Here is a 26,467-nt window from a genome sequence, read left to right as displayed (position 1 = left end):
CCAGCCCCTCAGCATCCTTCTTGGAGTGAAAGAAAATCCATTTTTCTTTACCACACTGGGTTAAGAAACCAATTACTCCAGGTTAAAGCCCAATTATTCCTTCCCTCTCTAAAACCACAATCATCTTACAGACCCAGTAGTATTTCCTGCAGGTGCTTTTATCATGGACAAAGTTTTATTTACACAACACCCAATGTCCAAGGACATGGACAGGTCCTTGGGAACTCAGACTCCAAACACTCCAGCTCTGCTGGCAGAGTCTTGTGTTGGCCTTGGCAGCTATCAATCCCATTGATCCCATCCCATTCCATCCCATCAATCCCATCCCATCCTATCAATCCCATCCCATCCCACCCCATCCCATCAATCCCATCCCATCAACCCCATCCCATCCCATCCCATCCCATCAATCCCATCCCATCAATCCCATCCCATCAATCCCACCCCACCCACCCCACCCACCCCACCCACCCGTCCGTACGTGGTGTCGATGCCGAAGGTGTCTGCTGTGAACCACTTGGTGCAGATCCCGCACTGCAGCTCGATCTCTCCCAGCTGCCGCGCGTTCTCCTCGTCCCCCGAGCCCCCCTGCACGTCCATGGCCTCGGCACCGTCCCCAGCAGCGTCCTGGGACAGCAGCAGGGCCGGGAATCACACAGCGCAGGAGGGCTTTGGGCAGGAGCCTGCCACAGCGGGACTGGAGAGGGAATAATCCTCTCCCCTAATCCTGCCAGCAGGCTGCAGCTGCTCTGCGCACTCAGCTCATGAGGATGAGCCACACGGATGAAGACTTGGCTTCCCAAATAATCCTTGAAGGAAGCAGCGCCGGCGCTCGGGGATGCTCCCCGGGACTGCCCTGGGCTGCCCCTGCCCACAGCACCTACCAGCGGCTCCTTCCCGTTGGCAGAGTCAGTCTCCAGCGCCGTGCTGACATCGACCATGGCGGCGTCCGCCCTGCGGGGCACAGCGCTCGGAGTGTGAGCTCTGCCAGCCAGAGTGAGAGCTCTGCCACTCAGAGTGAGCTCTGCCACTCAGAGTGTGAGCTCTGCCACTCAGAGTGTGAGCTCTGCCAGTCAGAGTGTGAGCTCTGCCACTCAGAGTGAGCTCTGCCACTCAGAGTGTGAGCTCTGCCAGCCAGAGTGTGAGCTCTGCCACTCAGAGTGAGCTCTGCCACTCAGAGTGTGAGCTCTGCCAGCCAGAGTGTGAGCTCTGCCACTCAGAGTGAGCTCTGCCAGCCAGAGTGTGAGCTCTGCCAGCCAGAGTGAGAGCTCTGCCAGCCAGAGTGTGAGCTCTGCCACTCAGAGTGAGCTCTGCCACTCAGAGTGTGAGCTCTGCCAGCCAGAGTGTGAGCTCTGCCAGCCAGAGTGTGAGCTCTGCCACTCAGAGTGAGCTCTGCCACTCAGAGTGTGAGCTCTGCCAGCCAGAGTGTGAGCTCTGCCACTCAGAGTGAGCTCTGCCAGCCAGAGTGAGAGCTCTGCCAGCCAGAGTGTGAGCTCTGCCACTCAGAGTGAGCTCTGCCACTCAGTGTGAGCTCTGCCAGCCAGAGTGTGAGCTCTGCCACTCAGAGTGAGCTCTGCCAGCCAGAGTGTGAGCTCTGCCAGCCAGAGTGAGAGCTCTGCCAGCCAGAGTGTGAGCTCTGCCAGTCAGAGTGTGAGCTCTGCCAGCCAGAGTGTGAGCTCTGCCACTCAGAGTGAGCTCTGCCAGCCAGAGTGTGAGCTCTGTCAGCCAGAGTGAGAGCTCTGCCAGCCAGAGTGTGAGCTCTGCCACTCAGAGTGAGCTCTGCCAGCCAGAGTGTGAGCTCTGCCAGCCAGAGTGAGAGCTCTGCCAGCCAGAGTGTGAGCTCTGCCACTCAGAGTGAGCTCTCCCAGCCAGAGTGTGAGCTCTGCCAGCCAGAGTGAGAGCTCTGCCAGCCAGAGTGTGAGCTCTGCCACTCAGAGTGTGAGCTCTGCCACTCAGAGTGTGAGCTCTGCCACTCAGTGTGAGCTCTGCCACTCAGAGTGTGAGCTCTGCCACTCAGAGTGAGCTCTGCCAGCCAGAGTGTGAGCTCTGCCAGCCAGAGGGAGAGCTCTGCCAGCCAGAGTGTGAGCTCTGCCACTCAGAGTGTGAGCTCTGCCACTCAGAGTGAGCTCTGCCAGCCAGAGTGTGAGCTCTGCCAGCCAGAGTGAGAGCTCTGCCAGCCAGAGTGTGAGCTCTGCCACTCAGAGTGTGAGCTCTGCCACTCAGAGTGTGAGCTCTGCCACTCAGAGTGAGCTCTGCCACTCAGAGTGTGAGCTCTGCCACTCAGAGTGTGAGCTCTGCCAGCCAGAGTGTGAGCTCTGCCACTCAGTGTGAGCTCTGCCACTCAGTGTGAGCTCTGCCAGCCAGAGTGTGAGCTCTGCCACTCAGAGTGAGCTCTGCCACTCAGTGTGAGCTCTGCCACTCAGTGTGAGCTCTGCCAGCCAGAGTGTGAGCTCTGCCACTCAGAGTGAGCTCTGCCACTCAGAGTGAGCTCTGCCAGTCAGAGTGTGAGCTCTGCCAGCCAGAGTGTGAGCTCTGCCACTCAGTGTGAGCTCTGCCACTCAGAGTGAGCTCTGCCAGTCAGAGTGTGAGCTCTGCCAGCCAGAGTGTGAGCTCTGCCACTCAGTGTGAGCTCTGCCAGAGTGGGACTGCCGGAGGGGAGCCCCGACCGGGGGCACCCCGCGAACGGGGGGCACGGCCGAGACCCGGGGGCACAGACGGGATCCAGGGGCACAGCCGGGATCCAGGGGCACAGACGGGATCCGGGGAGGACAATTGGGACCAGGGGGGACACCCGTGATCAGAGGGGCACAGCCGGGATTCGGAGGGCACAGCCGGGATCCAGGGGCACAGCCGGGATCCGGGGGCACAGACGGGATCGGGGGAGACAGTTGGGACCAGGGGGGCACAGCCGGGATCCAGGGTCACAGCCGGGATCAAAGGGGCACAGCCGGGATCCAGGGTCACAGCCGGGATCCAGGGGCACAGCCGGGATCAGAGTGGCACAGCCGGGATTCGGAGGGCACGGCCGGGATCAGGGGGGCACAGCCGGGATCAGAGTGGCACAGCCGGGATTCGGGGGCACAGCCGGGATCAGGGGGGCACAGCCGGGATCAGAGTGGCACAGCCGGGATTCGGGGGCACAGCCGGGATCAGGGGGGCACAGCCGGGATCAGAGTGGCACAGCCGGGATTCGGGGGCACAGCCGGGATCAGGGGGGCACAGCCGGGATCCAGGGGCACAGCCGGGATTCGGAGGCACAGCCGGGATCGGGGGAGACAGTTGGGACCAGGGGGGCACAGCCGGGATTCGGAGGGCACTGCAAGGACCGGGGGGGCACGGCCAGGACCCCGCGCGGGCAGGGCCGGGTCCCCCATCCCCGTTCCCATGGTAACGGGCCAGGTCCCGCGGTGCCCTCGCGGTGCGGGGGGCCCTGGGGCCCGCCCAGGGAGGGACTCACCCGCTCTCGGTGTCGGCGGCGGGCGGCTCGGGCGGGGCCGGGGGCTCCGGGGCCGGGGGCGGCTCCGGGGGGGGCTCGGCGCCCTCGGCCGCCGCTGCCGCCGCCATGTTCGCGCGCTCCCGCGAGAGGCGCGCGGATGTCGCGAGACTGCGCGCGTAAATCGGCGATGGGGGAGCCCGCCGGGGCAGAGCGCGCCCCCTGGCGGCGACCGCCGGGAGCACCGCGCGGGCGGGCGTGACGTCACCCTGCCCGGCCGTGACGTCACACCTCCACTGCCGGGCCGCGCGGTGCGGGGCTGAGAGCGGGGGAATAAACCGGGAGCAGGTTCCAAGTTCCCGGTGCTCCGAGGGAGGACTGAGCGCGTTTCCCTCCGCGAAGGACGAGTGTCTCCTCTCTGGGAGTCCGGCGCAGGGGGGGACCCCGTTGGAACCCCCACCCCAGAGATATTGGGGTCCACGGTACCCCGGGCCCTGCTTCCTTCTCCGAGGAATAGGGCAGGATTGACTGGGGTGGGTCGGGATGTGCCTGGGTCACCCGTCCCCAGCAGCCCCGGGCTGTCCCAGCGGGGTCTGGGGACAGCAGTGCCTGGACAGCGCGGGGGGGCCGCCCCCAACCCCCGCAACAGGGACAGAGGGGGAGAGAGAGGGATGGTGTGGGGGACGAACCCGGGGAGATGGAGGGAAAGATAGATGGGGAGAAAGAGAAGAACTGGAGGAATACGGGGATGAGGCAGGGATGGATGATGGATGGAATGATGGATAAGGCTGGAGGCGGCGGGGGAAGGATGGGGAGAAGGAGAGAGGGAGAACGAGTAGGGCGGGAGACGAGGGCAATGGAAACGGGGAGGGATGGCCGGGGGTAGATGGGGGCGGAGGGGAGGGAGGACAGAGATAGGGACGGAGGAATGGGAAGAGGGACGGGGAGAAGAGGGGAGGGGGCTGTTCGGGAGGGGGGTGCCGGGGCCGCCCGGGGCGGCGCTCGGAGCCGCTGTACAAATAGGGCGGCTGCGGGTGGCCCGGGCAGACATGCGGGTCCCGCTCCGCTCCGTGCCCTCGCTGGCGCTCTGCGCCCTAACCCTGCTCCGCCTGGGCTGCGCTCCGAGCCGGGCACTCACCTGGGCACCGACCGGAGCATCCACCGGGGCACCGACCGGAGCACCCACCTGGGCACCGACCTGGGCACTCGCCCGGGCACCGCCGCGCTGCCCTGCGCTGATGCTGCAGCTGCTCCGCGCCCCTCCTGCCCCGCTCCGCGCCGCCGCCGCCGCCGCTCTCAGCCTCTCCCCGCACGGTGAGTGAGGCCGCGGGCATCCCTGTCCTGGGACCAGCACCGTCCCCGGGGCTCGCAGCGTCCCCGAGCATCCCTGTCCTGGGACCAGCACCATCACCGGTGCTCGCAGCGTCCATGAGCATCCCTGTCCTGTGACCGGCACCATCGCCGGTGCTCGCAGCGTCCCTGAGCATCCCTGTCCTGGGACCGGCACCGTCCCCGGGGCCGCAGCGTCCCCGAGCATCCCTGTCCTGTGACCGGCACAGCCCCTGGGCATCCCTGTCGTGGGTCCCTTGTGGTTCCCGGGCAGCCCTGTCCCCGGGATCAGCACCATCCCTCTTCCTGGCACTGCCACTGTCCCCGACCCTCTCTGTCCTGCACCAGCACCGTCCCCGGGACCTACACTGTCCAGAGATCCCCACCGTCCCCGGCATCCCCGTTCCCAGGACCAGCCCTGCCTGCTGCTCTCGCTGGCTCTCAGGTGGATCCAGCTGCTTTCTCCCGACCCTCGGGCCCCCAGGGCAGGGATGGTTCCCCCCCAGCTCCGGCACCCCCGGCACCGCGTCCCCTCACCGTGCCCTTGGCTTCCAGGCTCGCTGCACAACGGCTCCCGCTGGGCGCTCTCCTTCGACATGTCGTCGCTCTCCAGCAGCCAGGAGGTGAGTCTGGCTCAGCTCCGTGTCCGCCTGCCCGGCCTCTCCCGTGGCCACAACGTGTCCCTGGACATCTACCACAGCCAGCGCCGCAGGTGCCGGGGCGACGGGACCTGCGCCCACCAGCTCTTCCTGGGCACCGTGGCTGGCAGCCCCTCTGCCACCCAGGCCTCCTGGAAAGTCTTTGAGGTCACCAACCTGCTGCGGTCCTGGCTGCACCAAGCCGTGGTCCCTGGGCACCCCAGTGCCGCGGGAAGGGGGCAGTGGGACATGAGCGGTTCGGCCGCCCCTGCCCTGAGGGACACCGGCCACGGGGACCCGGCGCTGCCCCAGGACGCGGCAGACAGAGTCCTGCTGCTCGTCTTCTCCAAGGACAAGTCTCCAGGAGACCACAGCCTCATCAGGACAGCGGAGACCTCCAAGTACATCATGCGGGACAGCGGCTGGCAGGGCGCGGGGACGCGCCGGCAGCGCAGGAACAGGATGGAGAAGCAAAGGATCAAAGCGAGCGACGCCGCCGCGGCCGCGCCGAGGGATCGGGGCCGGGCGCTGTGCAGGAGGGTGGACATGGTGGTGGATTTCGAGCGGACGGGCTGGGGCAGCTGGATCGTGTACCCCAAGAAGTACAACGCGTACCGCTGCGAAGGGCTGTGCCCCTCGCCCGTGGACGAGACCTTCAAACCCACCAACCACGCCTACATCCAGGTAAGAGGGGTGCTGCCCCTGCATCCCCCGCGCCCCCCGCACCCCAGCCCTGCCCAGCAGGGGGATGTTCTGCCCTTCCCGTGTCTCCCACAGAGTTTGCTGCAGCTCTACAAGCCCAACCTGGTGCCGTGTCCCGCCTGCTCCCCGGTCAAGATGAGCCCCCTGTCCATGCTCTACTACGAGAAGGGTGAGGTGGTCATCCGGCACCACGAGGACATGATCATCGAGGAGTGCGGCTGCAACTGAGGCTGCCAGGAAGGGGCATCTCTGCCCGAAAGCCCCCAAGGACCCGACCCGCGGGCACTGCACAGACCAGGGCGTCTCTGGAGCCCACGCACACGTGGGTTGGCACAGCCCTGGCTGGACGTGGGGAGGAGTAGGTGCCCGACAGCGCTGCACGGCCACAGTGCCTGGCTGGATCCAGGCTCCACGTGGAAAAGGCCACCAGCCACCCGGCTGTGGCACCAGGGGCAGCTCTGGAGTGCTGGGTGCTCCGTGCTGTGTTCACCTGCTGTGTCTGGGGCAGAGGCAGGAGCTGAGGTGCAGGACTGGGGGGCACAGCAGCATCACTCCCTGCCTCCACACGGCTCAGGCAATGCTGCTTTTCCCAGCCATGGGAATCACCAGGAGCAACAGGTTCTCAGCACCCTGCAGCTCCAGTGTCTGGCCGTGCTGAGCATCCACATCACTGGGGTTTTCTGTCTCCACTGGGGTTTAGGCATTTCTCCTAAGAATTCTATTATATTTCTATTAAAACTATCAGATTCCTATTACAACTCAGACAAGTGAATGTATTACCCAATGTCCAGAGCCCCATCTGGCAGATCCGGATGGGCAGCTGTTACAAACAAGTAACCACAGCTCTGCTCAAGCCTTTTCCCCCTCGCTGGATGGGGTGGTAGTGAGAAGGTCACAGCTGTTCAATTCACCAATAAATTATATGTATTAAAAATGCCCGTTGGATTCTGCCGATTCTTGCTGTTGATGGTCTGCCAGGGTGTGAGTGTTCCCTTCTCTGTGTCCCATCTGCTGCGTCCAGAGCTCCTCCCTGCTCTGGCTGCAGCTGCTCCGAGAGCAGGTGGGCTCCGGCTGCTCCTGAAGCTACCAGAGCAAAAGATGCTCTACTGCACAAAAGATGCTCGAAAGCTCCAAAACTCCCGTGAGATCAGAACGAAGCTGTTCCCACCCCGGTGAGGGGTTGTTCCAGAGCAAGAGAGGCACCTGCAGGCGTGGAATGGGAGGCTAAAGGGATTTTCCTCCTTTATTTACCCCTCGGAGATGAGGGCAGGGCCGTGCCCTGTACGAGCAGTGAATTCAAAGCCATTCGGAGCAGGCGACTCCTTTGGGTCACCCACCCGGAGCAGGGATGGGGCTGGGGGCTCCCGAATGCCCTGGGGTGCCCTCCCACAGGAGGATCGGACCCCGGGATTGACTGGGGGGTCCCCGGGACTGACCGAGCTGCCCCCGGGATTTACCGAGCTGGGACACAACACACGCGTGGGGACCCGCTGGTGGCCCCCGCCCGCAGCAGAGGGGACAGGAGGGACCTGCGGGTGGCCCTGGTGGCTGCGCAGGATGGGACAGGGACAGGGGCCACCCCCATCCCCATCCCGCCCCTCCTGGGAGCAGCAGCTCCCATTCCACATCCCGGCCCAGGCTGATTATCCCCAATCCACATCCCGGCCGGCGGATAAACAAAGCGTGTCTGGGGCTCCCCCGCCCCAGCAGAGCCTCCCCGGGGCCGCTCACATGTTCCGACAGCTTTCACACTGGGACCATCCCGTCATTAGAGGGTCATTTGCAGGAGCTGTCAAGGGAGGGCCGGGGGCGCAGGGCTGACCCCCGGCAGGAGGCAAAGCAGGAACCTGCGCTCTCCCTGAGCTCTGGGTGATGTAAAGTTACATTCTTTCGCCCCTTTCTCCACAGTTTTGCTATTCCTGCTCACAAACGGTTCCGAAGCAAAGATTGTCTCCCTACGGCCCCCCCCGGGACCCCCGCCCCCGTGCCCCACCGGGCTGTATCTCTGCCATCTCTGCCCCTCCATCACCCTGCCTGGAATCCTCGGCGGGTTCAGAAGTGGTGGCGGGGCAGGGGGAGGCAGCAGCGGTTCCCTGGGAAGAGCAGGATGGAAAAATAAAGGCTGGGATTCCAGGGCTGTAAGGAAAACATCAAAGTGTGGGCAATGACAATAAAGTCGGGTTTAGGCGAGGATCTGCTGTCGAGCCGGGCTCTGCCAGGCTGGGGCTGTGAGGGGAGACCTGAACTGAGCAGGGAGAGCTCTGGCCCTGCTCCTGCCCCAATCTACATCGGCTGGGGGATGGAGGGAGCCCAGACACGCTGGACAATAAATTGGGGGGACAGGACCCTGCCCAGGACTCTTCAGCATCCCAGGCCTGGGGGGAGCTGGCAGGTTTTGCTCTGGGAAGGGCTGGCTTGGCCAGGGGCACTCCAGGCACAGATTACTTTGGACACACATAAAGGAAAAAGTGAGAACAAACAGACCGAGGGGTCTTATCGCAGGCCGAGGGTGATATTTGTACAAATGGTGCATTAGAGCACCAGCTGGGTCGGGCAGGTGGTGCTTGTCCCGTGGCTGGGACACAGAGCAGGACACAGGGACACGGGGTAGGACACAGGGACACGGGGTGTGTCTCTGCCTGCTTGAGACAAAACGGGGCTGGGATGGGAAATGCAAAGACGAAGCCAACTTGTCCCCGGACCTCCCCGGAGCATCCCAGCTGTGCCTCAGCCACCCGCGGCTGCCTCCCTCCCTCCTGCCGTGCAAAAAGCAGCTCCTGGGCCTGGGAGAAGTGTTGGGTGAGGAACAGACCGGGGGGAGCAGGGATGTGCCCTGGAACGCTGAGCTGCTCCTTGCAAAGCATGAATGCACGTGGGAGGTGGATCCCAAACTGTCTGGCTGAAGGATGCAGCAGCTGGAGGTGTGAGGGAGGGAGTGAAGGACCAGAGCAATGGGATGCTGAGACCACTTGGTCCCACACCACGGGTGAAAAGGTTTAAGGAATGGGCTCAGGACAAATTGCACCAGAGCAGATGTCCCTGAGTGTCACATCACATAATCACATCCCCTGCTTTGCTCACAGCTCCCTCTGCCCCCCACCACGGTCCTGATGTGCCCATGGCCCCAGGGCCCTGCACAGAGAACCCAGCAGGACCCCTGCTCACACCTGGCCAGGTGTTTCACAGGGTTTCCTCCCTCCCTCTGAACTATCAGTGTCAGAGCACCTGGTGCTTTGATGCTGCCCCGGGTCTGCATAAGCAGCAGATACTGATGCAAAGCTGCCAAAGCTGCCGGGACACAGACAAAGCACTTAACACCTCCAGCACGTGGTACCACTCCTGCAGGTGGGAGGGAATGGCATTTAAGAGCATTACCTGTAATACCTGACACCCCCAAAACCAGGCAGCCACTGATATCAGCTCGTTCCTCCCCCAAACTGCCTGGATGTGCAGCCCTCAGCTTGGGATGGCACCTCTGGGGGATCCCAGAGCCACCAAAACCACAGTCCTGGGTGACACAGTGGGTGACACAGCAGGTGACACAGTGGGACACTGCCCAGACACACAGGAAGGATACTCAGCCCTGCTGCCCAGGAAACCTGCTCACCTGGGGTTCCATCCATCCATCCATCCATCCATCCATCCATCCATCCATCCATCCATCCATCCATCCATCATCCATCCATCCATCCATCCATCCATCCATCCATCCATCCATCCATCCATCCATCCATCCATCCATCCATCCATCCATCCATCCATCCATCCATCCCTTCCCACTCCAAACCCACGCTGGAGCAGGAGAGTGAGCCCAGCACAAGCACAGGGATTCATCCCTGCCCAGCCTGCCATGGCTATTTCAGCCTTCCCCAAAACAGGGGAACTTTTGGGGAAATTACCATCAACATGGGAAGTTTTCCTAAACCAAAAACTGCAGCTGCACCAGAGTCCAGCTGTGTCATTTTAAACCAAAACTGCCAATTTAGCACAGAAAAAAAGTCAGTCCCAGCTGCAGCAGCTCTAAGCCATCCTCAGAACCTAACTGATGCAGAGACTGATAAAGTCACACCTAAGGGCAATGAATTTGGATTTGTTCCCATTAAGGTTTCAGAGAAACCCTTAAATCTTATCTTTGAGAAATGCAGGTTTATCTGCAGCAATTGCTTTGTTCTGTTACTCATTATTAGGGTTTGCATATCATAATGTCACCACTGAGCTTCATTAGCAGATATTTAAATGCTATCTACCAAACCTGATTTGCACAGACACTCCTTGTGGTTTGGGGAGTCTGAAGTTCAGGCTGTGCCCCTCAGATTCTCCTGCTCTGAGGTGCTTCCACCCCAGCAGTAACTCAGCAGTGTCTTACAGACTGTCCAGACCACATTTATCAAACCTCACTAAGGCTAACAATGAAGATATTTGCTCTGGGAACCCAAACAGAACCTTCCCACAGCAAAATGAACTTCCTCTGATGAAAATTGTCATCTCAACCCAGAGTGACTTTGTTTCTAAGCTCCCTGTGGAGCCCTCTTCCCCCTCTGCCCCTGGCAGGGCAGTCAGGAACCCTCCAAGTACCTCCAGCTAAACTGATCCCAAATATTTCCACCAGCAGCCCAAACCTGGCCCTTGCAAAAGAACACAACTTGTGACAGACTTGAGCCTTCTGGAAGCACTTGGGATAGTTTTTGTCACCATTCTGGGGACAGATTTGGCAGATCAAAACTTGCCCCAGGGACCAGTGGGACCAGGGATTTTGGCCCAGCCCCAGCAGCACAGGGGGCACCATTTCATTTTTACACCTCAGGTTGGCAGTTTCTTGCTGAAATAAGGAACAGAAGCCACATTTATTGCATTCATCTCCACACCAGGAGACTCCACATGATTTTTATTTTTCCCTTATATTGCATTCCTGTAAGTGTTACAGTATTAAAATGATTACCAAAAGCATAAAACTGGAACTGAAACCAAGGGGGAGAGTGTCTCCTGCAGCATCCCGAGACCCAGCCCCTGGAACAGAGCCCCTGGAACATTCCCTCTGCTCCCCCGAGGGAATCTGCCCCTCCCAGGGGCAGGAAGGCACTCAAGGCATGGCTGCTGTGAGCCTGGCTGCTGGGAATCCTCACAACAATCCTGGTGCTTCACTGGACCAGCACTCCCCGGGCAGGTGCCTTAGATGTCCATGTCAAACTGCTCTTCCTCACCTGCTGGGAGGGACAAAACCACAGGTGAGTGCTCAGAGTTCCACATTAAATACCAAAGACTTTAGTGAAGGAGCAGCTGTGCTTCAGAAATGGGGTCGTTTGGGCTTGAAATCTGCATTCAGGCTCAGGGTGGTGTGAAAATCATCTTGTGAAGCTCTGGTAGAGGTGTCAGTGCTGGGGGATCTCCCTCAGACATACCAGAGCAGAGGTAGAGAAAATGCTCTTTAAATAATTTATTCTTACCTCTGGAATTCCCTTGTGACCAGGAAGGTAAAGAACTGAGGACAACCCCTGGTACAAACCCAGCCAGGCACATTTCACACTCATTATCCCAAGGGCTGCTCCCAGAGCCTGGCAGGAACCAGCAAGGGCAGCCAGGAGCTGCTCCTGGGGACAGGATTCTCTGGGGGAGCCACAAGCCAGCAGCCAGCCTGCATTTCAGGGAGCCAGGGAGCCACTCCAGGTCACAACAGAGAGTCAGGCATGAGGCAAACCTGGCTCTGGAAAGGTTTCACTTGGAGCAAGCACACAACAAGAGCCTTCAGGTCTTTATTTTTAGAGAGAGATGCTTGCACTTGGTAGGTTCAGGTTGCTTCAAGAAATAACCTCAAGTAACTTTAAAAACAATTCTTCAAGGGCCACATTGGCTCGTGCTGCAGCAGTGAAGGGTCCCTGTCACAAAACAGGGTCAGAAACAGGCAGGAGGAATTTACAAGTCAGGCTGATATTAAAAACCCAAGTAAATCCTGCTCTGAATTGTAACTTGAAGCTCCAAGCAGCTGCAGCTGCCCCTCTGCTCTCCACAGGGCTCCCAACCCAGCAGCAGCTTCCCAAACGCTGGATTAATGGCAATTATATCAAATTACACCCAGCAACTGCCAAAGTGCCATTGCTGGGCCCACAGCAGGATCAAACAAAGCAAGGACCTTGTTCCCTGTGACACTGAGCCCACTGTGACTTTCCAAGAAGTCACTGGAGAACTGTCCCCAGTTCCTGGGAATCTCCTGGCTCCCTTCCAGCGCTGGCATTTCTAGGAACCAGCAGTGCAGCTCACAGGCTGCTGGGATTCTCACTCACCTGTGCTCACTTTCTCCTCACAGCTTTGGCCATGGTGGTTTTCAAGCTTCACCTCCTCCCCGCTGGGGCTGGTCACGCCTGGAATGTCGGGGAGGTCGGAGGGAGGAGTTTTGGCACCCGGGGAATTGCGGCATTCCATCAAAAACTGCCGGTCATAAATTATCCTGGTTCCTGGGGGGACAGAACAGCTCAGCCCCCTGCCCAGCCCAGGGCAGGTCTGAGCTCCCTGCAACCCAAACCTCTCAGGGGTATTGAAGTGTCAGCCCTTCACTGGATTTCCTTACCTGTACCTGGGTGAGGCATCAGGAACCCAAACACTGCTCAGGCTCCAAACCCCAGACAGCACATCAGCCCCCTGCACCTCCCTCAGGGTTACACCAGCCCAAAAGAAAACACAAAACTCAACCTAATTTGCACTCCTGACCAGAACTGGGCAGAAATCTGCAGGTAGACACACACCAGGGGACAGGGTAGGGCAGGGCTGTGTCCCTGAGCGCTGCCCAGTGGGAATTCCTGCTGGACACTTCCCTTGGCAGAGCAGCACTTCCACACACCTTGCTCAAGGCTTACACAGATGGTAAATGCACCAAGGGTTAACCAGGAACCTCCCAGCTCTGAAAACACTGAGCCTCCAGGCAAGGATTTCTAGGAACACCACTGAACACCCTGTTCCTTATGAAGGAATTTCATGGAAAAAGCCCAAAAACCACAGGCAGAAAAGGGATCCCTCCAAACAGCCCACAGTCTTAACCCAGCAAGTGCTGGAAAACAGAGTTTGCTTCCCAAGAGGAGGCTGCACACCCCTCTGGATCAGGTATGTCCAGAGGGAAAGGGACTCGTCCTTGTGCCCTCCCCAAAAGCGTTAACCAAAGTACACACGTGTGGGCAAACAGCTCCTGCCACCACCTGTCCTGGAACAATCAACTCCCTTTGGAACACCAGAAATATAAAATAAATACATAAAATAACACGTCTGGCTGTTGTGCTCCAATGAAGTTCTGCCAGGGAGTTCTCAAAACACTGAAAAACTTTTCACTGATGATTCTGGAATTGTTTTAGGAGGAGGCTCCAACCCAGCAGTTCAGCTGGCTGGGAGAGGGGTGTTAAATTCCTGGGAAGCTCACAGAGGAGGAGGAGGATGAGGACAGAGATTCCTGGAAATGCAGCACTGGGAACTTCAATTTCCTCCAACAGCCTCATGGGCAGAGCTTCTGAAAGCCAGGGCAGGACAGCAGGGCAGGACAGCAGGGCAGGACAGCAGGACAGCCAGCCTGGGCTGTCACAGGCAGCTCCCCGGGGCTGTCGGGGCATTCAGCAGGGATGCTCTGCTCCCTGCCAGCCCCACAGGGACAGACACACAGCCCCGGGTGTGTCTCCAGAGCTCTGCACCCTCAGCACTCGCTGTCCCCAACACGCTGTCCCCAAACACGGTGTCCCCGGGCAGGCTGGCACAGCCAGGCGGGCACACCCCGGCCATAAACGCTGCCCAGCCCCGGAGCGCTCATTACACATCGCTAATTGCTCATTTCTGCCGCGCTCATTACACATCGCTAATTGCTCATTTCTGCCGCGCTCATTACATATCGCTAATTGTTAATTTCTGCCGCGTTACTGAGCGCGGCGAAGGCTCTCCCGCAGCTCTGCGGGTGCTGCTGCAGACTCGCTGCTTTCGGGGAGGGTCCGCCCGGCTCAGCCCCTCTGCGCTCACCCAGCCCGGTGAGTCAGCAGCGGCACTTCCCCTTCTCTCCCAATTTTAACCCCTGGAATCCTGCGGCAGATGCGAGGGAACAACAAGCCCTCCATGCCGCCCCAGTTTGTTCCTTTGGACTCAGCGCTCCCGCTGCTCGCACACACCCGGGCAGGGATGCAGTGATGTGCAGACCGGGGGGAGATCCTGTGGGAAAGGAATCGCCCCAAACCCGGCTCGGGGGCCGCTGGAATCCCCCACGCCGCCCGTGCCAGCGGCCACCACCGGCAGCTGCGGCCAAAGAGCCAGAAACGAACTGCCAGGGGGGACATGGGGACACAAAACCTCTCTGACAGAGTTTACAGCCAGTTTATTCCTGTCACTCGAGGATCAAACCCCGGCAGATTCCTCTCCTGGCAGCTCCGGGGGTCCCGGACCTGGCAGCACAGAGGGAACCAGCCCGTGCCGTGCCTCCACAATTTGGGATTAGCAATAAAGAAAAAGCCCCAGGGTTTGTGACTGCCAGAGAAAACACCAAATATTGGATATTAGAATTAATCGGTAACCACGGGGAGGCCGAGGCTGCTCCCCGCGAGGCTCCCGAGGCGCTGCCGTGCCCGGGGCCCCAAACCTCCACCGAGCCCGGGACACGCGGGGCTCCCGGTGCCTCTCCCGGTGCCTCTGCGGGACACGGGGGGCTCCCGGTGCCTCTCCGGTACACGGGGGGCTCCCGGTGCCTCTCCGGTACACGCGGGGCTCCCGGTGCCTCTCCCGGTACACGGGGGGCTCCCGGTGCCTCTCCCGGTGCCTCTCCCGGTACACGCGGGGCTCCCAGTGCCTCTCCCGGTGCCTCTGCGGGACACGCGGGGCTCCCGGTGCCTCTCCGGTACACACAGGGCTCCCGGTGCCTCTCCGGTACACGCGGGGCTCCCGGTGCCTCTGCGGGACACGCGGGGCTCCCGGTGCCTCTCCCGGTACACGCGGGGCTCCCGGTGCCTCTCCCGGTGCCTCTGCGGGACACGCGGGGCTCCCGGTGCCTCTCCCGGTGCCTCTCCCGGTGCCTCTCCGGTACACAGCGGAGCGCTGCCCCGGTTCTGCAGAGCCTCGCTCAGCCCGAGCCCCCCCGGCCGCCCTCCCTCCCGCCCTCCCCGGCCGGCCCGGCGCTCACCGCCCGGCGTGGTCCCGAACACGGTGCCCCCCGGCGTGGTGCTGTAGTCGCCGGGCGGCAGCGGGGCCCCGTCGGGCAGGGCGAGGCACTTGCCGGGGCCCGGGATGTCGCGACTGGGCGTCTGCCCGTGGCAGCAGCGGCCCGACATGACGGGACCCGCGCGGGCACCGGGAGCAGGAGCGGCGCTGCCGCCGCCGCCGCCTCCCGCCGCTTCCGGCCCGGGCCCCGCCCCTTCCGCCCCTCCCGGCCCTCCCGCCGCGGGACCGGGACCGGGCGGGGCCCGCGATGGGCGGAGCGCGCATTTCTGGGGGCGGGGTTATGCCGAATGGGCGGGGTTATGCTAATAACAGTGGAGTAATGTAGGGCGGGGTTTAACGGGGCGGGGCTTAGCGGTCAATGGGCGGGGTCTGGGCGGGAGCCCCGACGGGTCCCCTTTTCTTCCCCTTTTCTTCCCCTTTATTCTCCCCTTTATTCTCCCCTTTATTCTCTCCTTTTCATCCGCTTCTCCTCCCGTTTTTTCTCCCCTTCTCCTTTTTTTTCCTCCTATTTTCCTCCCCTTTTCTCCCCCCGAGGTACCTCCCCGTCCTGTGCCCCCCGATTTTGGGGACCCCGCGGAGTCCGGGGGTGTCGGCAGCGCTGCCCTCCTTGGCCGCCCCGGGAGGTCGGGGATGTCCCCGTGGGAACGCGGCGGGGACAGATGTCTGTCCCATCCCAAATGGCTTTGCCTCCCCCGAGGGGCCGGGAACAAACGCGGGAGGAGCCGCGGGGCCACACACACACAGCCGCGTCCCCGGGGATGCTCCGGTGGGGCTGCCCGGGCCTGGAGTTGCGGAAAAATAGTTTGTATTCATACTTTCTGAAATAAAGGATTTAAAGAGAAGTTGAAGTGCGGTGGGGAGGGCGCAGAATCGGCTGGACGGACCCCCTGGGCTAGGAAGGGGAACCCAGGGATGGAACCCCGGCATGAAGCGCCTCCGAGCATCCTTGGGACCACCCTGCTCAGGAGCACCCTCTGGAAAAAGCCCTTCATCCCTTCATCCCTTCCCAGGGGCTCTGCTGACCCTCAGCGGACACCGGTGCGGTGCTGACATCTGCTGACGGCCGCGATGCCGGAGCCAGGCCGGATTCCAGCGCACATGCCGCCACAGGCGCCAGCAGATGCCAGCAGCGTTTCGGCAGCTGCAGCCCCGCGGGTCACCCAGGCTGTGCAGAGACTGTCCCTGTCCTGTCCCTGAGCAGCCTGGGACTGCTTCTCTGGTCCAGGGGGCGGTGGGGCACAGCCAGCCCAAACCATCTCCCCGCCAGCCCAAACCATCGCCCCACCAGCCCAAACCATCGCCCCACCAGCCCAAACCATCGCCCCACCAGCCCAAACCATCGCCCCGCCAGCCCAAACCATCGCCCTGCCAGCCCAAACCATCGCCCCGCCAGCCCAAACCATCGCCTCTACCAGCCCAAACCATCGCCCCGACAGCCCAAACCATCTCCCCGACAGCCCAAACAATCTCCCCGACAGTCCAAACCATCGCCCCACCAGCCCAAACCATCGCCCCGCCAGCCCAAACCATCGCCTCTACCAGCCCAAACCATCGCCCCGCCAGCCCAAACCATCGTCCTGCCAGCCCAAACCATCGCCCCGACTCCAACAGATGGAGCTCGGCAGCCACGCACGGCTCCGGACCCCCGGCCAGGGCCACCCTCATCCCCGCGGGGCCGCCCCGGGGTGCTGCGGGTGCCCAGGGGATCTCTGAGCATTTTCTACGGGGCAGCATTTCGGTGTCCGGGGCAGTGGTGTCCTGCCAGGCTGGGGCATGGACTGGGGTGTTTGTGCCCCCAAGGTGCTGTAGGACCCCAGGCAGGCTGTGGTGCCCCCAAGAACCCCCCGGAGCCCGGGCAGGCTGTGGTGCCAGGCAGGCAGCCCTCGCCCCGTGCCAGCTGCTGAATCGATTAGTGGGCACTGGGGCAGGAAAATAACATTTCCGGCATGAATGACATCAGCAGTGACCCCCAACCCAGAGAGGCGGCCGCTGCCATTTCCTCCTCCTCCTGCTGCTGGAGAATGGACAGTGTTGGGGTCAAGGACCGGGGGAAGGTCGGGGTTTAAGGGCACATCCTGGCAGGGCAGAGCAGGGCCCCGTGTCACCATCCTGGTGCCTGCTGGAGCCCGGGGCTCCGGGACAGGGACAGGGACAGGGACACTCCTGTTCCTGAAAGAGCTCCAGCTGCCCGGGAGCTGCCTGCAGGCAGGGAAGAGGGTTGGATATTCTCCCACCCTCACTACCTACACTCCGATTATAGTGCGTTCCTCTCCAGGGCATTTTATCGGCCCATTCCATGGGCAGCTCCCCGGGCTGGAAAGCCCTTTGTCATCCTCATGTGATACCAAGTTATCGCATTATTGCCTTCTAAATCGGGAGCAGAAGTGGCTCTCCGAGGTGTCCGTCTCTCCATCAGCACTGTCTTGCTGCTGATCTGTTTTGAATCACTGGGAGCTGAGCAGGGATGGCTCAGGGATGGGGAAGGACTCAGTCCGCTGGCAGGTCCTGGGGAAGAAAATGTGTCTTATAAGTCATGCAATGCCCCTGTCCCGGTGTGAGAGCAGCCTGGGGGATCTCAGGGGCAGCTCCTGCCATCACCGGCCCCACTCCCACCAATCCCGGCTGGACTGTGATTACAGGATTGCTGAGACGGGAAGCAAATAACGCGAGGGGAGGATAAATTCCTGCCTGGCGGGCTGGCAGCTTTCATCTTGCCCCATCCATCACCTCCAGTCTGGGAAGGTTCATCCCCAGCCCCCATGGAAGCCTGGGGACCCCACTCCAGCCTCGACAAGGACGGGATGATGATGGACCCCATCGCAGCGAGGATGTCCCTGTGCCGCGGCATTTCCACCCATCCGTCTGTGTTTACATTCCCCTCCGATCGCGGCTGGCGATAAGGACAGACCCGGACAAAGCCACATCCCTGCTGCCCGCCCAAGGGCTGTTGGAGCTGATAAAAATTGCCCCATAAACAAACCCATCCTGCCTTGGGGAAGGGCATCTCCGCTGGCCCCAGCCCTCGGCAGGAAACCCTGACTGGACGCCCCTGGCATCGCTGGGGGTGCTCAGCATCCCAAAACACAGCCCTGGGTTGTGCTCTTTGGTTCTGGTGCCAGAAACAGCCTCTGTGGCGTGGGATTCACCGTGGTACCCACGGCTGGGAGCAGGGATGGGCTCTGCTGGGCACTGGGGGCACAGCCGGGGGCCTGGGCAGAGGGTGCCCGGGCACGCAGGGGCAGAGGAGGGGCAGAGGAGGGGCAGAGGAGGGGCAGAGGAGGGGCAGGGGATCGTTCGTGGCCGCGTGGCCCGTGGCCCGTGGTGTGGCTGGGCGGGCAGGCGGCTCCACGTGGGGCTGCTGGCACTTGCTCCCTCATCCCTGCCAGTTTCCCCAAATCGGGGCTGGACCCTCTCCCTCCCACCCTGCTCTGGGGCAGAGCTGGGGATCCCACGGCCAGGATGCTCCTCTGTCCCTCGGAAAGCCCTGTCTGAAAGCTCAGCTCTCTCTGACGTTATTTTTGTTGACGTTTTTTTCTCGACACTTTCCACACTTTTTGTGAAATCTGGACTAGTGTCATTGCAAACTTCTCCCTCCTTCCCCCACCCCAGTTTGCTTTTGCAACAGCTGAAAGAAAAACAGCAGCAATGAGAAAGGAGCTGTGAGAACATCTGTAAAACCTTGGCAGTCCTGATGGCAGCACGAGGACTGTCCCTTCTCGGGGTGCTTGCAGCTGGAGGGAGATGGGATCCATCAGGAACATGCAGGGTTTGATATATATGTCAGAAATTGGGAATAACTGCTTCAGGCACTGCCCTGCTGCTGTCACAGGCCTTCGTCTCAGCAAAGTAGGAAAGAAAACAGCTTTGCTATGATTTATTTTTTATTTTGAACCGTAGTCACAGAGGGATCAGGGGGGCAGCAGCAGGACCTGGGGTTGCCTTAGCACAGCCTTTGTTGCTGGCTGGGTTTCAGGATCTCGGTGCCCCTTTCCCTCATTCTCCTGGTGGTGTTGTGGTTTCAGGAAGAGCTGCAGCCCTGAGGAGCTGTGCCCAGACCCAGTCTGTGCCCAGTCCCAGGCTGTGCCTGGTTTTAGGCTGTGCCCAGTCCCAGGCTGTGCCCAGTCCCAGGCTGTGCCTGGTTTTAGGCTGTGCCCAGTCCCAGGCTGTGCCCAATCTCAGGCTGTGCCCAGTCCCAGTATGTGCCCAGTCCCAGGCTGTGCCCAGTCCCAGGCTGTGCCCAATCTCAGTCTGTGCCCAGTCCCAGTCTGTGCCCAGTCCCAGGCTGTGCCCAATCTCAGGCTGTGCCCAGTCTCAGGCTGCCCGCTCTGGGCAGGGCAGGGTGGCTCTGGGGGCAGATCTTTCCTCCATCTCCTGTCCTCAGAAGATGCCAGTGGCCACAAGCTGCATTCTCCAGTGCAAGTTTCCCATCTCTCAGCCCCATCTGTTCACCCCGGGGTGCCCCAGGAGAGGAGAGGGGTCCCAGCAGCCCTGAAGGGCACCGGGACTGTGGGAACGGGCAGCAAACAGGGAGCAGAGTGACCTCAGCCCCGGCTGGGCCGGCTCCGACCGCCGGCTGCCCGCGCTGCCTCTTTCATCACCATCGCGGCTGCAGCTCCCGGGAGCTCCGCTGGAAAACAGGATGCGAGAGCTCGAGCCGGGAGCTCGGAGCCCCTCGGGACCCCCGGCTGCGGTGGCAGCGCTGGGTGGCACAGGGATTGTCCCGCTGGGCGATGGGGGAGCTGTGCCGGGACAGCCGCGGGCTCGGGGGAGCTCCTGGATGATAAACCCATCAACAGGGTATGAACCACCCCAGGGGCACAGCACAGACCCTGCAGAGCCCCGGGAACGTGGGGCACACACTGCCCGTGGGATATTTGCTGTGGGATATTGAGTGTGCCTGTGGAACAGCACATTTTTGTCACTTTTTATTATTCTGACACAGAGGTTTTCCCTTCCTGCCCAAGCTCTGGCTGACAGTGCTGCAGCTCCCAGAGCTGTGCCCGCCTTTGCTGGGGGAGGAGGGTTTATATGGAGACCTGAGTTTATGTGGAGCTTCCTGCAGGCTTCCTGGGACAGGCAGTACCCAGGGGTTAAAGCTCCATCACAGCCTGTTTATGTGCTGACAAGGAAATGTGATGACAGAGAATCCCAAACAACTTCAAAGCAAGATTTGTGTGTCTGATATGGAAACTATTCTGAAAGTCCAGGAGAGACTGTCACTTCTGTGGACACACAGCTGGGGCAGGACCCATTCCCAAAGCCCAGCCTGGCCCTGTGCCCACCCCAGAGAGTCCAGATCTCCCTCCTGGGGAGGGAATTTGGTGCTCCTTGGGCATCTCCTCCCTAGGCAGAGGGACGAGCATCACACGCTCCTGTCTGTCCCCAGCTGTCCTCTCTTGGCATGCACAGGTGAAACCCCTTGAGGCAGCTTTGGTGCCACCACCTGCTGGTTCTGGACCCTGTGCTGCGATGGGAAGCTGAGGAGGCTGCAGCAGAAGGGAGAGGGGGACGCTGGTGTCCCCAGTGCCGGTGTGGCCATGGGCAGTGACACCACTGTGACTCCAGCGTGTGATGGGTTTATCTCGTGTCCTGTACCAGCGAGCATGCGGCCACATGCCAGCCAGGGAGCGAGTTCTCAGCTATAAAAAGCTTTTGTTTTATCCATAGCTGCTACTTGAGCTCTCAGCCCTCACTCTCTGTGACCAAGCAGAGCCCATGTGCCCTCAGATGTGTCTGGGATCAGCTCAGGCATCTGTTTCCTCTCTCCAAACACATCCGTGGGCACCAGGAACTCCATGTGCTGCCCAGCACAAGGGAGATGTCTGTTCCCTGCATCCCAGCCCTCCCCAAGTAGGGATGTCCCCTAATTGATTCCAATTCTCTATGTGTAAAGAAGTATTTTTAAATACCCATTGTTTATTCTGTAGCAACAGCCAAAGGAGCTGCTCTGATCCATGCCATAAACATATTTTTCCAGAGCTTTCTAAACAACACTTGACCCGTTGGTTTCCTGTGGCATTTTGCCAGGGCTGGCTCTGCCTCCCCCTCTGCCAGTGGCTGTGCAGGTAGAGCCAGGCCAGGGGTCCTGGCAGGTGACAGAGATGGGAAAGGGAAGAAGATGCTTCCCCTGGAGACAGCCCTGGGCTGGATGGGCTCCATCCCTGTGGGGCTTGGATCAAGGCTGTGGAGCAGCAGGGATGGGCTGAGGGCTGGGTGAGGCACCTCTGTGCTTCAGCTTTTCCAGCTGTAAAACTGGGACAAAGATACTGAGCCACGCTACTTCCCCAGCAGAGATGAAAGGCCTGGGACTCTCCCTTCCTCTCCCAGTGCTGTCTGATCCCAGGAACGGGGCAGGGCACCCAGCCCTCCTGGCACTGATCTGAGCTCCAGGATGGGAAGCAGAGGTGAGGATGGGAAGGGTAGGGCAGGGTGGGAAGCCAGCAACCCCCAGGCACTGCAGGGTGCTGGCAGAGCTGGGCATCCTCCACACAGCTGAGCCCAAAGCCCTCACTTCCCAGGGACAATGGAACAGCCAGGGACATTCCCATGGATGCTCTCGCTTTGCTTTCAGACCCAAACCCAGCCCCACGTGCCTGTGCAGCCCCCCTGGCACACGACAGCTCCCTGCACACGCTGGGTCTGTGCCAGGGGCCGTTCTGGGGCCAGCACAAACTGCCCTGTGAGCAGCAATTCCCAGCTCGCTCCCAGCCAGCAGCAAACGCTGGGAGCTGAGTGAGATCACATCGAGCCCTTGGCTGAGGGCTTTGAAAATCCAAACCAGCCTTGTAAAGATCAAGCTTGTAAAACCAGGACTCTGCTTTCGTAGCTCATGAATGGGAAGAAATGCTAACCCGATCATTTTTACACATATTTTTTCCGTCTTTGTCAACATTCTCCCATTTGGCTGAAACTTCAAACTGCCACATTTGGAGACTGTCTGTCTTAGAAGTTCCAGTATTTGTATAAATAACTGATAGGGAAAGATGATCCACTCTGGAGTCTGCCCAGAGGCCCTGGGAGCAGTGATGGGGCTGTGGAGCCTCCCAAAGTTTTGGTGGCTCTCCTGTGCCATGTGAGGGGGGCAGGAAGTGTGGTTGGGGGTCTCCAAACACCAGAACACACCCAAATCCACGAAGGAGGGCAAGGAAGATCTCCTCCATCCACTGGGAAGGAGGTTCAGGCAATAAATGTGGAAGTGAGATGGTGACTGTGGCCCTGGGTGTCATCTTTGGGAGAGGGCTGTCACCTTGCCAACCCTGTGCAACGTCGGGGCAGGAGGATGACAGGTGTGTCACTGTCCCCAGCAGGACAGTCTGTCCTGCCCAGGGAGAGTGTGAGCACAGCGAGGGGTGCACGGAGAGGGGCACGGTGGGGGCAGCACAGGGGCTGGGGGCTCCCAGAGAAGGACCGGGACGCACAGGGAGGGGATGGTGTGCACAGCAGGGTCAGGGTGCGTGGGGACAGGGACAGACGTGCGGGACCGGGGACTCAGAGAGGGGCTGGAGGGCGCAGGGAGGGGATGGAGAGCTCGGAGAAGGGCGGGAGGGCACGGCGAGGGGCTGAGGCGTCCGGCGGGGATGCCGGGGGGAGCGGGGCGGGCCGGGCCGGCGCGTCCGGGGGGAGGAGGTGCCGCCCCCGCTCCCCTTCCCTCGGCCCGCTCGGAGCGGGCAGCCCGGGGCCGCCCCGTGCCTTTAAAGGCTCCTCCTCCGGCGCGGAGGGGACCCGGCCCCGCCGGTCCGCCCCGAGGGCTGCGCCGGGAGCGCGCGGGAGCGCACGGGGGGCGCGGGGCCGGCGCCCCCAGCCCGGCCGAGATGAGCCCCGTCCCCGCGGGCAACGGCAGCGCCTGGGGGGGCTCCGGCAACTGCAGCGGGGCCGCCAGCCTGGGCCGGCAGTGGGTGCTGGGGACCGCCATCAGCCTCACCGTGCTGGTCACCGTGGCCGGTAACCTGCTGGTGATCGCGGCCATCGCCAAGACGCCGCGGCTGCAGACCATGACCAACGTCTTCATCACCTCGCTGGCGTGCGCCGACCTCATCATGGGCTTGCTGGTGGTGCCGCCGGGGGCCACCATCCTGCTGAGCGGCCACTGGCCCTACGGCACCACGGTGTGCGAGCTGTGGACCTCGCTGGACGTGCTGTGTGTCACGGCCAGCATCGAGACGCTGTGCGCCATCGCCGTGGATCGCTACCTCGCCATCACGTCCCCGCTGCAGTACGAGGCGCTGGTGACCAAGGGCCGGGCGCGGGCCGTGGTGTGCCTGGTCTGGGCCATCTCTGCCTTCATCTCCTTCCTCCCCATCATGAACCACTGGTGGCGGGACGGCGCGGACGAGCAGGCGGCGCGCTGCTACGACGACCCGCGCTGCTGCGACTTTGTCACCAACATGACCTACGCCATCATCTCCTCCACCATCTCCTTCTACGTGCCCCTGCTCGTCATGATCTTCGTCTACGTCCGAGTTTTTGCCGTGGCTACGCGGCACGTCCAGCTCATCGGCAAGGACAAGGTGAGGTTCCTGCAGGAGCCCCCCAGCCCCACGGCCAGGAGCAGCCGGCGCAGGCGGCCCTCCCGCCTGCTGGCCATCAAGGAGCACAAGGCGCTCAAAACCCTGGGCATCATCATGGGCGTCTTCACGCTCTGCTGGCTGCCCTTCTTCGTGGCCAACATCATCAAGGTCTTCTGCCGCTCGCTGGTGCCGGACCAGCTCTTTCTCTTCCTCAACTGGCTGGGCTACATCAACTCAGCCTTCAACCCCATCATCTACTGCCGCAGCCCCGACTTCAGGAGCGCGTTCCGCAAGCTGCTGTGCTGCCCGCGCCGCGCCGACCGCCGGCTCCACGCGGTGTCCCAGGACCTGCAGCGCTGCCCCTGTGCCTTCAGCCCTCGGGGGGGTCCGTCAGAGCACAGCAAGGCGGCCCCCGGGCGCCCCGGGGAGGACGGCGAGGCTCGGGGCAGCGGCAGCAGAGCGGAGGAGGCTCCTCTGCCGCAGGGCAGCGGCCACCGGCAGCGGCCCCTGGGCGAGTCGCGGCCGCAGGGCGCGCAGCCCGCGCTGTGCTCGCAGCTGGATGAGTAGGTACCTGCAGGCGTTTGCTCGGGAGGGGCTCGGGGGGTCCGGTCCAGTCCTTTGGGGTCTGACTGGGGGGCTGTCAGTGGCTGTCAGCGCCGTGCAGAGCTGGAGGAGCAGGCGGACCCCGGGGTAACTGGGAGAGGCTCTGGGATGTGGGAGGGGGCACCACTGCCCTGTTCCCTGATATTCCCCTAAAACTCTAGCCCCTCCACTGGGCTACAAAATTGACGTCCCAACCAGTCCCACTCCAGCCCGCCAGGACCTAGTCCGTTGTTACTGGGTAAAAGAAACACGGGTGGTGAACAGGGAAGCAAAGTAGCTGCGCAGGAATGGGTCCCCAAGCCTGGGATTTCTCCCTTCTCCTCCCGATCCCACTTTCTGCTGCTAAAGAAGGAAAACGCGGGGATCCCCTCTGGAGGGGCACTGCGGCTGCCGGCTCTGCGGGTTGCTTTGCCCTCCAGCGGTGTAAATCTGGGAAAAGAATTAGTTTCATCCCGCTCCGTCCCTTGACGGGAAATGCGCTCCCGGAGCCGGCAGCCCGCACAGAGCAGGGGGCTGCCGGGGGCTGCTGGGGGGCTGCTGGGGTGGCGGGGACACCCATGCTGTGGCTGTGTCCTGCCGGCACCGTGACACGGATTTACACCTCCAAACTGCAGGGTGAGGTTTTTCCACACTGAGGTTTTGTTTTGTTTTGTTTTATAAGTATGACAAAATTGGAGTTATTCTGGTTACTGTGGATTTTAACCGTGTTTCCCTCCTGACGCCTGAGGGCAGGAGAGGTTTCCTGCAGGTAGAGGTGCCAGAGGTGCTCCCTGGGAAGGATTCAGCCACGCTGGGGGCACGGGGCGGTGGATGATGGATGGTGGGAGGGTCTGGACTCTCACCGCTGCGCTCCCCAATTTCAGGTTTGCTGGCGGAGAGACGCCCGCGGGTCCTTCCGACTGACTGGGAGCAGCCGAGAGTTGGGAGCAGAGCGCTTCCCCCGGCCGGGTCATCATCCCTCCGGCCTCTCCTCTGCCCGCGTTGGCCGCCGCCCTCCCCGGGGACCACGGCCCGTGGCCAGCCCCAGGCTGCTGCCCGGGCTCGGGCACGTGAGTCCGGGCACCGACACCCCCCCACTGCCCCGAGAGCTTTAACCCCCCTCGGGCCGCTGCCTCCTGGGCTCCCTGGAGCCGCACACTTCGTGCACGGTGCTCCTGGGTCCCTTCTGTGCCTGCGGGGTGGTGGCTGCGGGTCCCTGTCCCCAGCTGAGCCTGGGGGGTGACACTGTGTCACCTCCCACCCTCTTCTTGCAGGGCCGGGGCTGGAGAAGCAGCAGCAGGGGTGACGGTGCCGGCAGGACCCTGCGGTGCGTGCAGCGACCCGGAGAGGAGGAGCAGGATCACTCTTGGGAGCGCTGCTGGTTTTGGGGCAGCAGCAGCTCCTTCGTGCCCTTGGTGCGGGAGACCTGGAGCTGGGGAAAAGCTCTGGAGCCGCTCGCCAAGGGGCAGCACAGCCTCAGGGATGTGTGGGCAGGGGACAAACTCCCGTCTGGGGAGCTCCTGGCAGTGGGATCTGGAGTCTGCCAGCTCTGCTTTCTTGAAGGACAAGGGACCCTGTCGTCCCAGGCCTGGCCAGTTTTGAACAAAACTGTTTTCTTCTGTTGAGAAGGAGGGAAGAGCCTCCTGCAGGCTCAAACCCTTCCCAGGATTTCCATCCCCCGCTGCTGCATTCCAGGGCTGAGTGCAATTCCAGGAGCTGCAGTGATGCCTTAAGCAAATGAAAAGCTCAGGGGAGTGAGGGGAGCTCTGAGCACGGAGAACTTCCAAAACCAGGGAATTAGGATCTTGTCAGATGTCTGGGCAGTTTCTCCCTCTCGTTTGGGACAGATGGCCGTGTCCGTGCCACTCGGGATGGGAGGTGCATCCTCATCTCTCACGTGTGCAGACGTGCCCTGTCCACGCCGCGCTGCCACGCAGCACCTTCGGGCACGAGTTGTGTCAGTATGTTCAGGGACTGTACAGTTTTTGTCCTGGTTTGTGTCCCCCCCTGCTGTGTGAAATAAACCTCTGCATCTCTGCCGTGCCTCCAAATCTGTCCCGGGCAGAGGGTGCTGCTCCGTGCGTGTCCCGGGGGGCTGCCTGAGG

General features: G+C 61.6%; 4 protein-coding genes across 9 annotated transcripts in view; 2 read left to right on the top strand and 2 right to left on the bottom strand.

Annotated features, from left to right (window-relative positions):
• ASH2L (ASH2 like, histone lysine methyltransferase complex subunit) overlaps positions 1-26,467 on the bottom strand; it is a 126,470-nt gene that overhangs the window by 7,542 nt on the left and 92,461 nt on the right. For 2 of the 3 annotated variants that reach the window (XM_079328812.1, XM_079328813.1), the window contains exons 1-3: positions 3,458-3,601; positions 885-954; positions 482-627 (exon numbers count right to left, since the gene is read on the bottom strand). In XM_079328812.1, coding sequence (XP_079184938.1) covers positions 482-627; positions 885-954; positions 3,458-3,564 — 323 coding nt within the window. In that variant the 5' untranslated portion in view covers positions 3,565-3,601. Of the gene's footprint in view, positions 1-481; positions 628-884; positions 955-3,457; positions 3,602-26,467 lie in introns of those variants that run through there. The other variant, XM_079328814.1, reaches the window with a different exon arrangement.
• Positions 4,471-6,330, top strand: NODAL (nodal growth differentiation factor; the record flags this gene model as incomplete). The annotated part of the gene is made up of 3 exons (XM_079328833.1): positions 4,471-4,747; positions 5,318-6,084; positions 6,178-6,330. Exons 1-3 carry the CDS (start codon positions 4,483-4,485, stop codon positions 6,328-6,330), a joined length of 1,185 nt encoding a protein of 394 aa, XP_079184959.1. The 5' UTR covers positions 4,471-4,482.
• EIF4EBP1 (eukaryotic translation initiation factor 4E binding protein 1) lies at positions 10,946-15,476 on the bottom strand. Of its 2 annotated transcripts, none has more exons than XM_079328943.1 (3): positions 15,236-15,476; positions 12,381-12,551; positions 10,946-11,306 (listed from the first exon to the last, which is right to left on the bottom strand). In XM_079328943.1, the coding sequence occupies exons 1-3, from the start codon at positions 15,381-15,383 to the stop codon at positions 11,272-11,274; spliced, it is 354 nt and encodes a 117-aa protein (XP_079185069.1). In that variant the 5' UTR covers positions 15,384-15,476; the 3' UTR covers positions 10,946-11,271. The 2 variants fall into 2 exon arrangements, with proteins under 2 accessions (XP_079185069.1, XP_079185070.1); XM_079328944.1 differs by having other exon boundaries at positions 10,946-11,303; positions 15,236-15,474.
• Positions 22,828-25,779, top strand: ADRB3 (adrenoceptor beta 3). Of its 3 annotated transcripts, none has more exons than XR_013776990.1 (3): positions 22,828-24,347; positions 25,247-25,432; positions 25,637-25,772. XR_013776990.1 is itself a non-coding variant. In XM_079328926.1 (2 exons), exons 1-2 carry the CDS (start codon positions 22,851-22,853, stop codon positions 25,284-25,286), a joined length of 1,533 nt encoding a protein of 510 aa, XP_079185052.1. In that variant the 5' UTR covers positions 22,829-22,850; the 3' UTR covers positions 25,287-25,779. The 3 variants fall into 3 exon arrangements, 1 of the variants encoding a protein (XP_079185052.1); XR_013776991.1 differs by having other exon boundaries at positions 22,829-24,343; XM_079328926.1 differs by having other exon boundaries at positions 22,829-24,343; positions 25,247-25,779.

This window comes from Erithacus rubecula (genome assembly GCF_903797595.1).
Source record: "Erithacus rubecula genome assembly, chromosome: 29".
NCBI classification, from domain to species: Eukaryota; Metazoa; Chordata; class Aves; order Passeriformes; family Muscicapidae; genus Erithacus; species Erithacus rubecula.
Note: the sequence above shows the minus strand (reverse complement) of the source record. Positions and strands in the feature narration are given on the sequence as shown.

Coding starts and splice junctions, on each gene's coding strand:
- ADRB3 (XM_079328926.1), top strand. CDS start 22,851: ATGCCGGGGGGAGCGGGGCGGGCCGGGCCGGCGCGTCCGGGGGGAGGA. Junction 24,344..25,246: donor CTGTGCTCGCAGCTGGATGA/GTAGGTACCTGC, acceptor CCCCAATTTCAG/GTTTGCTGGCGGAGAGACGC.
- EIF4EBP1 (XM_079328943.1), bottom strand. CDS start 15,383: ATGTCGGGCCGCTGCTGCCACGGGCAGACGCCCAGTCGCGACATCCCG. Junction 12,552..15,235: donor GTTCGGGACCACGCCGGGCG/GTGAGCGCCGGG, acceptor CTGTCCCCCCAG/GAACCAGGATAATTTATGAC. Junction 11,307..12,380: donor TGAGGAGAAAGTGAGCACAG/GTGAGTGAGAAT, acceptor TGTCCCTCCCAG/CAGGTGAGGAAGAGCAGTTT.